General features: G+C 35.3%; 1 protein-coding gene across 1 annotated transcript in view; it reads right to left on the bottom strand.

Moving 5' to 3' along the window:
• Positions 1–13,589, bottom strand: part of LOC127450011 (ubiquitin carboxyl-terminal hydrolase 43-like) — a 133,445-nt gene that overhangs the window by 18,944 nt on the left and 100,912 nt on the right. Inside the window, exons 8-11 of the mRNA XM_051713705.1 lie at positions 6,806–6,917; positions 3,177–3,280; positions 1,100–1,177; positions 819–948 (exon numbers count right to left, since the gene is read on the bottom strand). Coding sequence (XP_051569665.1) covers positions 819–948; positions 1,100–1,177; positions 3,177–3,280; positions 6,806–6,917 — 424 coding nt within the window. The remainder of the gene's footprint in view (positions 1–818; positions 949–1,099; positions 1,178–3,176; positions 3,281–6,805; positions 6,918–13,589) is intronic.

Consider the following 13,589-nt stretch of genomic DNA (forward strand, 5'->3'; position numbering starts at 1 on the left):
TAGAGTGAATGTCACTGTTACAGTCAGTCAGGATCAAAGGGAAACCTCAAAATAATCACATAACTCAACTATTTTGCCTGTTTATCTTAAATTTCAAAAGTTACTTCAAGGGCTTTCCTTATGAACTTAGCTTATGAACTAAGAGAGGGAGTAAACTGCTTCTATTTCCTTTAGAGAATACAACATCACATAACTCCAATGCAGAAAAAAGACCATTGTAGCAAATCCAGTAACGTGTAAACAAGCAATATTTATTAAAATGGTCCAGAATTACACAATGGCTGTGTCTGAAATCATCTAATGATCTACAATAAAAGCAAATATTCAATGACTACAGTAGTTCTTTCTATGTGGAAAAGGAATCATACGCTGGAAAAAGAAAAACATTGACATTTATGAATCATTTATCATACGATATCAAGTCATGTTTTCAGAGAATATTAATGCTTGAATCAAGTTTACTTATCCTACCCCACTGGCAAATATGTTTTTCTTGTTTTAAGCATAAATCTAACAAAATTAAGGGAGGTTTAATGCTGAAAACAAGACAAAAATACTGCTTTTTATTATTTTTTTTCAGTGTAGAAGGACATTATGCAAACCATCTACCACCTGTGAATCCGTATTTTTCTGTTTTGTGTTATTTTCTGGACACAGCGAATGAATACATGTGAACATACTCAACTTTGCCTCTATAGTTGTAAACAGCCCTCTAGATTTATTTTTGTTGCACAAATGGGTTCATGACTATTTCTGTGAATTGCAAAAGACTAAGTAATCATACAAGTTTTTGCTGTGTGTGTTTATGTATTCGTTACTTGTTCTTCTTTGGTGTAAAGATCAAAGCACTCGTCCAGTGTGCAGCTGTGCTGTTGAATGTGGTGTTGCTGTTGAGCACGAACACTCTCCGAGTCCTTTACAACCTCCTCCTGTATATTACCAAACAGACTACACACACACACACACACACACATACAGTAACCCATGGCCATTGGAGCATCACGCCTGCTTTGTTTACTTGAAATGCTTTAAAATGAGGTGTGGACAGAATGTTCTGTCTTTTCTCATGATTGTGAAGGGAAGCGAAAGATTACATTACCAGTCTTTGATTCTGTGCTCCCATTCAACAATGAGCTTCACATGTGGAGGTCCACCTGAGCTACACAGCTTTAAAGCCCTGAGGAGATTAAGAACAAACCAAATAGATTGCATTAACAGATTTTCTCACAGATACAAATACAGACATATACTGTATGTCTAGTGTTCCAAAGTGTAAGAAGGGTGCTCAGTGCTGTGTTATACTCTATTGTTTTGTTTTCTGGTACCCAAACCAAAGTTACGAGGCTGTTTAGGACCAGATATAAGAGAATGAATAAGGTTATATTTAGATTATAATTTATATTTTATTTATCATTATATTAATAATATAATAAAAGGAATGATAAATTAATTAAATAAATAATTATATTTATTTATATTTAATTATTTTAAATGTATTTTTACATTAAATGATAGATAAACTACTTATTTCATTAAACACACACACACACACACACACACACACACACACACACACAAATACATACATACATATATATATATATATATTTCAGCTCTGTAGGTACATACAATGCAAGTGATTAGGTACCATAATTTTGACGCTCCAAAAAGCACATAAAAGCATCATAAAAGTAATCCATAAGATTTAATCCATGTGTTCAGACACAATATGGTAGGTGTGGGTGAGAGACAGATCTATATTTAAGTAATTTGTTTGTCATAAATTCTCCTCCCTGCCCAGTAGGGGGCGATATGCAAAAAGAATGTGAATAACCAAAAACAGAAGGAGAATGAGAAAGTGAAAGTAAAGTGGAAATTGACTGAGCAGGGAGGAGAATTTATAGTAAAAAAAAAAAAAAGGACTTAAATATTGATCTGTTTCTCACCCACACCTATCAGATCGCTTCAGAATATATGGATTTAACCACCAAAGTCATCTGGATTACCTATATGTTGCCCTTATGTGAATTTTGGAGCTTCAAAATTTTGTCACCCATTCACTTGCATTGTATTGACCTACAGAGCTGAGAAATACTTCTAAAAATCTTCATTTGTGTTCAGCAGAAGAAAGAAAATCATGCACATCTGGGACAGCATGAGGGTGAGTAACTGATGAGAGAATTTACATTTTTGGGTGAACTAACCCTTTAAGATGTTCTGGGTGGTTGCTAGGTGCTTGTTTACTGGCCCAGGGTAAAACAAGCCCATCTCAATGACACTGTGGTCCCTAGATATGGATTTTACAGGTGAAAACTGTAAGTCTGAACGCTTAGAAAAGTAACGTTTCTCCTCTACCAGCCGTATGATTTAAGGTTGCATTCATGCCCGTAGCACATACTGTGCGGGATATGTTAAATGTTTGGGGTTAGGTTTTTTTTCCCCCAAAATTCCTAACCCTTAGAATGGGCAATAATAATAGTGATGCTTGCCTTAGTAAACAGCACTAACTACTCTAAACTATTAAACTAAACTATTGAGTATGCATGAAAAATTGTAGGTATTTCATGGCTGCAAAATACTGCAGTGAACTGGACTTTGGCTTATTATAAAATTTGGGGTGCATTTCTAAAAACCTGTAATTGCAGCACATACAGAATACAAACAAGTAAAAAGTAGGAGGCTTTAAAATGATTATGGGACTAGTGTCATCTCTAATGATGCAGCTCTCCAGGACTGTGTACCGTTGATAAATTACTCATTAGTCTCTTGTGTTCCCCAGGCCATGACAAAAGATTTGTGAAAATATTCCATACTGAGGGTTGATGATATGGCAAGACTTAAATTACCCATGTGTGCTTAAAATAATAATGAACATCACTCCTTAAAGTGTGTAGAAATTTGATGAGGCCAATAAAAATTGGTATGAGCTTTGAAGTTGCATGCAAGGCACATTTGACTTATGAGACAAATTTGCATTTTAAATTTCAGATTAAATTACATACATTTTCTGCTAGGTAATGTTATGTAATGTAATACATTCTCTGTTATGCAGTAATGATGCCTGTAGGTGTACATATTTTCTATGTACTGGTGCTGACGATCATATGAAATGTGTTTAACTGAAACTTTATTTCATTTGGTAAGGGTTTGGTCAGGGTTTTTCCGCACAAGAATACCTGTCTACTGCAGGGTGATAAAGTGGTCGTCCATCTTGGGGATTTAAGTAGCTATATGAAGGAGATCCCCCCACAACACGAATCTTGAACAACACCCTGAAATTCTGATGAAAAATATATGGAGGCTTTAGTAGAAAAGGTAAAAAAAAAGCATAAACTACTGAGAAAATTCTCTCCAATTCTAAAAAGGTGCAACTATATTAATACTTAAATATTGTGAACTTTGCAAAGGCAACCATAGATGATGTGAGATGTTGTTTCTTTTGGCCAAAATTAAAAACTAGATTTGAACATTTTCAGAAAATGACATTCTGGTCCGGAGATATGGCTTGGGTGCCTCCTACAAAGAAAGTCTGTTTTGATCTGTTTTATCATCTGCAAGGTTAAAGAAATATTCCACATTCAATACAAGTTAAGCTCAATCGACAGCATTTGTGGCCTAATGTTGATTACCACAAAAAATAATTTAGACTCGTCCATCCTTTTTTTCTCACTTACAATGGAAATGAATGGGGCTCATTTTTGGAGGGTTTAAAGGCAGAAATGTGAAACTTAAAATTTTTATAAAAGCACTTACATTAATTCCTCTGTTAAAACTCATGTATTATTTGAGCTGTAAAGTTGTTTAAATTGTAATTTTTACAGTCGTTTTAGGGTTTAAAGGGATAGTACACAGAAAAATTAAAATTCACTCATCATTTACTCATCCTCATGATATCCCAGATGTGTATGACTTTCTTTCTTCAGCAGAACACAAAGATTTTTACAAGAATATTTCAGCTCTGTAGGTCCATACAATATAAGTAAATGGTGACCAGACCTTCGTAGCTCCAAAAATCACATAAAGGAAATGTAAAAGTAATCCATACGACTCCAGTGGTTAAATCCATATCTTCTGAAGTGATATGATAGGTGTGGGTGAGAAACAGTTCAAAATTTAAGTCCGTTTGTACTAGAAATCTCCACTTTCACATTTACATCTGAAAGTCACATGTGGTGCCAGTTTAGTTTCACTTTCGCATCCGAAAGTGAAAGTTAAAGTGGAGAATTAGAGTAAAAGGACTTAAATATTGCTCTGTTTCTCACTCATTCCTATCATATCGCTTCTGAAGACATGGATTTAAGCACTGGAGTCATATGGATTACTTTTATGTTTCCTTTATGTGATTTTTGGAGATTCAGAGGTCTGATCACTATTCACTTGCATTGTATGAACCAACAGAGCTATTTTTCTAAACAATCTTCGTTTGTGTTCTGCAGAAGAAAGAAAGTCATTCACATCTGGGATGGCCTGAGGGTGAGTAAATGATGAGAACATTTTCATTTTTGGGTGAAATATCCCTTTAAGGGTTCGTTGACATCACATTGTCATGGCAACAAATTTGTAAAATTGGCTATAACTTTACACAGAAAAAGTTAGCAAGTAATTTTATCACACTAAAATAATGTCAACACACTGTGGCAGACCTCTGCCTTTCTACGGAAGGAGGAAGCGGGGGCCAGGTAAACAGTCAATGTAAATCATTCACAAGCTTTTCAGACTCTACACAAATTTTGGCTTTTCAGCACAATAAATAAACACATTGGAATACTGCTGCATGTGTCTCTCTCTATTTTAACATTTACGGATTGGTCCCATTGACTTCCATTGTAAATGCCTCACTGTAACCCAGATTTGTACTTTTTTTTAAAGATAAAGGGGACAAGCCAAAATAATTTTTTTGTGGTAATCAACATTATGCCACAAATGCTGTCGAGTGAGTATATATATATAGTACTGTGCAAAGGTCTTAGGCACATAAGATGTTTCACAAAAGCATTTGTCTTAAGATGGTTGTTTATATCTTCAGCTTTAGTGTGTCAATAGGACATATAAATGTTAGAGTCCAAAACATTACTTTTGCAAATAGAAAAGATTAGAATAGAAGAACAGGGAGCCCTGCAAGAGATGTCATGGTACCCACAAAGCCCCCCACTGAACATCGTGTCAGTCTGGGATTACATATAGAGACAGAAGCAATCGAGACAGCCTAAACAGATAGAAGAACTGTGGTGAATTCTGCAAGATGCTTGGAACATCCTATCTGCCAACAACCAAGAAAAACTGTGTCCAGGTGTACCTAGGAGAATTGGGGCTGTTTTAAAGGCAAAGGTGGTCACACCAAATATTGATTTAGCTTTTTTATGTTTACTGGACTTTGTATGACATTAAGTGATAAATGAAAACTATTTATTTCATTATTTTTGAAGACATCCTCTCTATGCAACATTTTTCACAAGTGCCTAAAACATTTGCACAGTACTGTGTATATATATATATATATATATATGGTCTTTCAGGAAAATTCTGAATGTTTTATATGAGTGGTTTTCAACTGATGAGTCAAAAATGGGTCACAGTCCTATTCTGATAGGGTCATGGACAGCAGGGAAAAAAAATTCTAAAGGCCAAATAATAAAATAAATAACAATAAAATTTAAATAATAAAACTTTAAAACATTGTGCAAAATGAAGCCACAGCCTCAAGTACAAAATTTACTTAATCATGTCTTTTTCAAATATGTTGCATTTTGCAGAGCCTGTGCAGTTTTTTGTAGTATTATTAATACATGTAGATTTAATTTGAAATTGATAAATCAAGGGTTTTCAATGGGGGTCTATGAAGGTACTGCAAAGGGTCCTTAAACAGATATATAGAACAGTGGTTCTCAACTGGTTCTGCTTGAGGACCCAGATTTTACATTAGAGATAATTACATTCTTGTCTTAAACTGTTTGCGATAAACAATTATGGTACTGCACTGGGTCGCCACTTGATCTCTAATGTAAAATCTGGGTCCTCAAGCAGAACCAGCTGAGAACCACTGTTCTATATATCTGTTTAAGGACCCTTTGCAGTACCTTCATAGACCCCCATTGAAAACCCTTGATTTAGACTGATATAGTGCACTATGCTGGTTGGTATTTCTAAAATTCCCCAATAGGGGGCAGCCATTAACTACTGAAAGGCACAAAGCAGTGACGGGAAGGAGTGTGATGTTTTAGAGTAAGTGATGGGCTCTTCTGAGAGACTTTAATATTTCATTAGCCTCTATCAAACTTTATTTCTCTGAAACATAAGAATCTTGGATTGTGATAGTTTTTGGTTATTTGATATGTACTCTGTGCTGCTTGCTGAAAGTTTATTGTGGGCTTGGCAAAGGACCTCAACACTAAATATAGTATCAAGTGCAGAGCTGCAGAGATTAGCAACCAACAAATCACTTTTGAGCATCATATTCCAAAATCCCTACGGAAAACAGTCAAAGACAGAGAAATCGGAGGAACAGAGATTAGCTGCTTGGGTTCCGATCACAAATATCAATATCAAATGTAGCCATTCTATGAAAAAAACAAAAAAACAATGAAAGTGAATGGTGACTGAGGCTGTTTTTCCACCTAACATGTTGTGTTCCACAGAGGGAAAGTCATCCAGGTTTGGAATGACATGAGGTTGAGTAAACACTGACAGAATTTTCATTTTTGGGTGAACTATTTGTTTAAGTATCTAAACTGTTATCTGTATCTGTCAATATGAGTGTGACTCAGATAAACTCTTGGGCTTGTGGCTGTAATAAAGTTGATGTTACCTGTGCTTGGGATCCATTGATCATTAGATAGTAGAGTTTACTGAGGATGCTCTGCTGTAGCTGGTCCCAGGACACTGATCTGTCCTCTCTCATCAGAAATGGAGGGCCAAATCTACAGGCAGACGAACACAAATCGATTGAATTACTCGTAATTGAGAAGTTAGCTTACAAAGAACCATCTTATTTAGTACATTTCCAAATGGTACTAGTTTATTAAATATGCTTATTTAACAATGCGTGTGTGTGTGTGTGTGTGTGTGTGTGTGTGTATGTATATGTATGTATGTATGTATGTATGTATGTATGTATGTATATATATATATATATATATATATATATATATATATCAGAATCAGAATGAGCTTTATTGCCAGGTATGCTTATACATACAAGAAGTTTGTCTTGGTGACAGGAGCTTCCAGTACACAATAATACAAAACAAGACAGAGATAATAATAGAAAATCTATAAAAATAAAATAAAATAAAAATGTAATAGAAAATAAAGTATATATAGAATACACAATAAGACAATATACAGTATTGTGCAAAAGTTTTAGGCACTTGTGAAAAATGTTGCATAGTGAGGATGTCTTCAAAAATAATGAAATAAATAGTTTTCATTTAACACTTAATGTCATAATTCAATATTTGGTGTGACACCTTTGCCTTTAAAACAGCCCCAATTCTCCTAGGTACACCTGGACACAGTTTTTCTTGGTTGTTGGCAGATAGGATGTTCCAAGCTTCTTGGAGAATTCGCCACAGTTCTTCTGTCTATTTCAGCTGTCTCGATTGCTTCTGTCTCTTGTAATCCCAGACTGACCCAATGTTCAGTGGAGGGCTTTGTGGGGGCCATGACATCTGTTGCAGGGCTCCCTGTTCTTCTATTCTAATCTTTTCTATTTGCAAAAGTAATGTTTTGGAGTCTAACATTTATATGTCCTATTGACACACTAAAGCTGAAGATATAAATAACCATCTTAAGACAAATGCTTTTGTGAAATATCTTATGTGCCTAAGACTTTTGCACAGTACTGTATCTATATATATATATATATATATATATATATATATATATATATATATATATATATATATATATATATATACACACACACACACACACACACACACACACACACATATCATAAATACACACATACACATATGTAGTGCAAATTTAAATACAAATCTGTTATATACAGTGCAAGGGAATGTAATGGCAGAAGAGGTAGGATGTGTTGGATAATATAAAAAGACTAAACTATGAATTGCACATAATTATTGCTCAATGGGGCAGTTTTATGAGATGGATAGCCTGAGGGAAAAAACTGTTCCTGTGCCTGACGGTTCTGGTGCTCAGAGCTCTGTAGCTTCGGCCAGAAGGCAACAGTTCAGAAAGGTAGTGGGCAGGGTGAGTGGGGTCCAGAGTGATTTTTCCAGCCTTTTTCCACACTCTGGAAGTGTACAGTTTTTGAAGGGAGGGCAGGGGGCAACCAATAATCCTCTCAGCAGTCTGAACTGTCCTATATGTATGTGTGTGTATATATATATATATATGTATATATAAACTGTATGTATATACACTGTATGTATGTATATATAAATATATATATATATGTGTGTGTGTGTGTGTGTGTGTGTGTATTTTTGAAATGTGTACAAATACATTTTAATTTCCTCAAATACAAAACAAAATCTATCTGCAACTGTACTGAATGCCACACATTATTGTGCTAGTAACACAGCAAAAGAAGATGCTCATCTGAATAGACCAGAAAAAGCCACAGACTCAATCAAACTTAATTGAAGCCAAAAATTAGGGTGTTTGGCTTTACAACAATGGATAAATTGTGGTTGTGTTTGCATAAAACAGCGAGACTACATGGATTACATGGATAAACAGATTATACTGTATGTCATTAAATGTTATTATATGTCAGTGATGTAGTATATGTCCATGTGTCTAAATGCAGTCCAACAGTCTCTAATTACAAGGTCAGATAAATTACAATATAACACAAATTAGATTCTCACTCTATATTCCAATGTCCTCAACACTGTCCTTGAAATGTCTTTGAATGTTTTTGCAGAAGGAGAGTAATTACATTTCCAGCCAAAATTCTGCCACATGACCCATACGGAGTGAATACAGGAGACAAAACAAACAAAAGAGAGCTGAGGGGAAAGCAGGCCTTTCAGAATGTGATAAACATGTAATTGTGTTGGGGCTTTGACGTAGCCAAAAACAACTATGGAGTTTTCCCTGACAGGAGGCTAAGAGAGCTCGCTGACATTCCGTGCAAAGATCTGAGCAAACATGCTTTGATGTTGATGATGTCATAGTCTGCTCCAAGCAACAACAGGGAGAAATTTCACCATATTACAAAGAGAGGTACCTATCCATTCGGAATGTCGATACATCGATTATTGATCAGCACGTTATTTGAGGCATCGACATATTAACATTAGCTGACATTTTTAATTAGAAGCCTAATTTGTGTGCTTTCCAATTCACTGTCAGTTGGACTTCCATATAATGTAGTCTGGCGTAATAGCTTTGGGAGACCACAAGGGGGTGATATAACATTTATTATACTTCAAGGGATAGTTCACCCAAAAATGGAAATTCTCTCATCATTTACTCACCCTCATGCCATTCCAGATGTGTATGACTTTCTTTCTTCAGCTGAACACAAATTAAGATTTTTAGAAAAATATCTCAGCTCTACTGGTCCTCACAATGCAAGTGAATGTTGACCAGAAAGTCCAAAAAGGACATAAAGGCAGCATAAAAGTAATCCATATGACTCCAGTGGTTAAATCCGTGTCTTCTTATCCATGTCATATTTATGTCCTTTTTTACTATAAATCTCGACCTTTGACCAGCCTAAACCAGTAGGTGACTGAATGTGAAAGTAAAAGTTATTCCACATCAGAATGCAGAAGTGAAAGTGTAGATTTACAGTAAAAAAATAACTTAAATATTTATTTGTTTCGCACCCACACCTGTCATATCACTTCAGAAGACATGGATTAAACCACTGGAGTCGTATGGATTACTTTTATGCTGCCTATATGTCCTTTTTGTACCTTCAGAGTTATGGTCACCATTCACTTGCATTCTGAGGAAAAACAGAGCTAAGATATTCTTCTAAAAATCTTCATTTGTGTTCTGCAGAAGAAAGAAAGTCATACACATTTGGAATGGCATGAGGGTGAGTAAACGATGAGAGAATTTTCATTTTTGGGTGAACTATTCCTTTAATATTGAAGCCCTTCGCGGGTAGGACAAGGCACAGGTATCACACACAGGACGTGTCAATGTGGTGCAGGTGGCAGTCCAAAGTTGTGAATATAGTCACCTTACAACAAAAGTTATGAAGGATTTGGTACTTCTTTAAGAATGAACAAAGTGACGTTTGCAGGTTAGTGAATGAAACACGTGTAAATTTGCAAACTGAACGATGAGAAATGGACACATTTATTATGCAATTTCTCTGTATGTAGCCTTGAATAGGTTTTATTCAGTCTGTTAAACCACAGAAAGATATACTTGTAACTAAAAATACATTGTGTAGGCTATATGAAAGATACATATACACAATATATCCAGTTATGGCTAGAGTAAACAATCTAAGTCCTTTTATAATGATTTGGTGCAGCAGAATTTTGAACAGCCTCCTGAGTCATAGCTGGGCGGCGCTAACAGATGGCAAGCAGGGGTGTGCGGACCTTCACAGAAAATAATTGTTTCTAATTTTAGAACACGCTCATGTCGTCCGCCAGACGCGTCCGGTGTGCGACCCCTTTAAGTTATTCCGCCGCTCACACTTGACCAAAGTTGTGTTGAGAAATATATTTGACAAAGACTATTGTGCAATGAGTAGCCCTATTTATATCTGAAAAATGCAAATATAGATTGTTAATCATCTGGAAAAAGTTCTGATTATCGATGTGTGAAAAAGGCATCGATACCAAGCCTATACTATCTAGCTTTATAATACAGAGAGTTCCAACTTTAAATTCTGATTGCATAAGCTGCGTTTGAAGACATTGTAAAATAACCATTAATACATATCTGTGATCTAGAAACCCAAAAATTGTAAACATTACATGCGTTAACATCTGATTAGTGTGACAAAATCAATTTCTAAACTTGTTTAGAATTGATATTTATTATTTCAACTCCTGTCATGACCATGTAAAGTCAGTAAACCCTGTTACTTTTACATAATACGTGCAAGGATACAAGAAATGGTCTGTTTACATAGAAATAAACCCAAATAACCAGACATGCATTCCCTTGGAAAAGTAGCCCCCCAATTCAAAGGAAGAAATAGAATGTCTTGCCTCATTGACTTTCACTGTAATTGCATTACTGTAAACACGATTTTTGCTTGTTTTATCCAATTTTCTGTGGTGAACTTAGATCTGCATTATTAATCGTTAAAAGATCGCGATCTCGATTTAGACACCCACGCGATCTTATTCCAAAATGACAATGATTCAGCTATGTATGTTAACGTTCCGGTGGCATGCCTTTGCAAGGCGGTCAAATGTAATTTTGAAATTCGCTTTGAGACATTTTTAAAGGGTGAAGTTTTTAACTTGATGACATCTATAAAACAGCGCTTCTGCACGAGATGCTGAATAAACTAGGAAATGCAACAGCCTAAGACGTTAGTCTAGCGCAGTGGTTTCCAAACTGCGGGGTGCCGAAACGACAGGCGAAGGGTGCCATGAAATCTCTGCTCAGTTCAATATTTTAATAGCTTCTGATGCTAAAAAACCCCCCGTCAGTATCAAGCTGACTCAGTTCGGTACCCACGCGCTGTTTGATTTCAGTTGGCTACTTTCAAACGCTCACATGAGTATGTCACATAGTCTGTCCGTGTGCTTGTGTCTTGTGATGAATGCAGCTGCGTGCATGAACAGGTTCTTTTTTGTCAAAATGCCCCTCTTGATGCGATATTAATAAAAATAATAAAAATCTTATATTTCAAAATATTGGATCTGTGTAAGTGCAGCCTAATATTCCTGCTGCTCTCTGTTATAGGCATTCAGACATTCTGACTGCAACAAAGTAGTATTAGGGTTAGGTATAGGTAAGTATATCTAATAATCACACAATAAAGACTGTCAATAATTTAAGCAGTTTTATTTAGCATTAGATGACTTTTTAAATGTTTTTACATAATTTTTATATAAATATATAATTTGTTAAATGTTTGATTGCTACTGTTCAAAATCGTAAAAGAATCGTGATCTTTATTCTAAGAAGAATATGTGATCCTCAATTCATCCAGAATCGTGCAGCTCTACAGCATGTCACAGATATTGTCGATAAAACTCAACTGTCTATATAATCTTAATATTTAACAAGCCACAAAAACACAGCAGAAATATCCCTCTGTCATCTGCCTAGCTTTTGTGTAATTGATGAGTCATGTTCTATATTTACAAATCCCTAATTAAAGATCTCAGGACTATAACTGTACAAGTAAAATCTAGTTCTTCCCAGACTTTTATTTTGCAGTGATGGGAATTTCACTGGAGTCTGTCCCTGGAGAGGTAGAGAAAATATCACTGTCTTCAAAATGACACCTACTCCCTCTACCTCATCCATAAGAGACGCCCAAATGTTATAAGCACGCTCTCTCTCTGTCTCTCTATCAGTTCCATTAAAGTGTGCAAGAAACATCAGAGAATAGCATAGTATTTATAGACATTTGGAAGAGTTTTTAGGGTAGACCTAACCTGCTAAAGAGAGACGAACCCCATCGCTCCAGGGAAGGTGCCGCTCTCCTCTTTAGTAATTTGGCTCATAGTCTTAATAGTGATAGTATTTGACTAACTGGGACCCAGGTCAGGAAGCAGACAAACTGGCTAATCCGAACGTCTGCTAGCTGCCTTGAGATGTCACACAGGTCACATAAACTACAACACAGAGACCCCCCAATAAACCCCTCACTAAATCATTTAGAAAAAATTTGATTAAGGTAAAACTTGAAAGAAAAAAAACATTTGAAGATAAACATCATATAAAAGGTAGGGCTACTAAACATTAGATCTCTTTCAACCAAAGCACTAAAAGTAAATGAAATTATTACAGATCATAGTTTGGATGCACTCTGTTTGACTGAAACCTGACTTAAACCGGATGAATATATTAGTTTAAATGAATCTACTCCACCAAGTTATTGTTATAAACATGAGCCTCGTCTGAAGGGTCGGAGGAGGCGTTTACAGTGATGTTTTTGGTGTTACTCAGAGGACAGGATATAATATATGACTTCTGAACTCTTGATCTCCCACGATCAAAATACATCATCCCTGCACTTTATTAATCTTATCTCACACCGGACTGTCATAAATTATATTACTGTCATTATATTATGTCTCTCTTAACAACTGACTATCAACCGACAGCCTGAATGTCAATACAGTACAATACTGTACATTCTATATATATACTTTTTTCATATATATTTTAATTTTTATTGAATAATGTGTATCTATATAGTATCTATATAGTAAAAAAAAACAAAAAAAAACAAAAAACAAAAACAGCATATTGTATACTGTGCAATGTATGTTATTATTGTATATTGTTGAGTGTAATTGTGTATAACAGATGTTTAAATTGTGTTGTGTTAATTTGATGTTTTAAGTTGTGTAATTATGTATAACAGATGTTTAAATTGTGTTGTGTTAATTTGATGTTTTAAGTCGAGTTTAATTATGTATAACAGATGTTTAAATTGCGTTGTGTTAATTTGA

Source organism: Myxocyprinus asiaticus, chromosome 13, assembly GCF_019703515.2.
Source record: "Myxocyprinus asiaticus isolate MX2 ecotype Aquarium Trade chromosome 13, UBuf_Myxa_2, whole genome shotgun sequence".
Taxonomy (NCBI): domain Eukaryota; kingdom Metazoa; phylum Chordata; class Actinopteri; order Cypriniformes; family Catostomidae; genus Myxocyprinus; species Myxocyprinus asiaticus.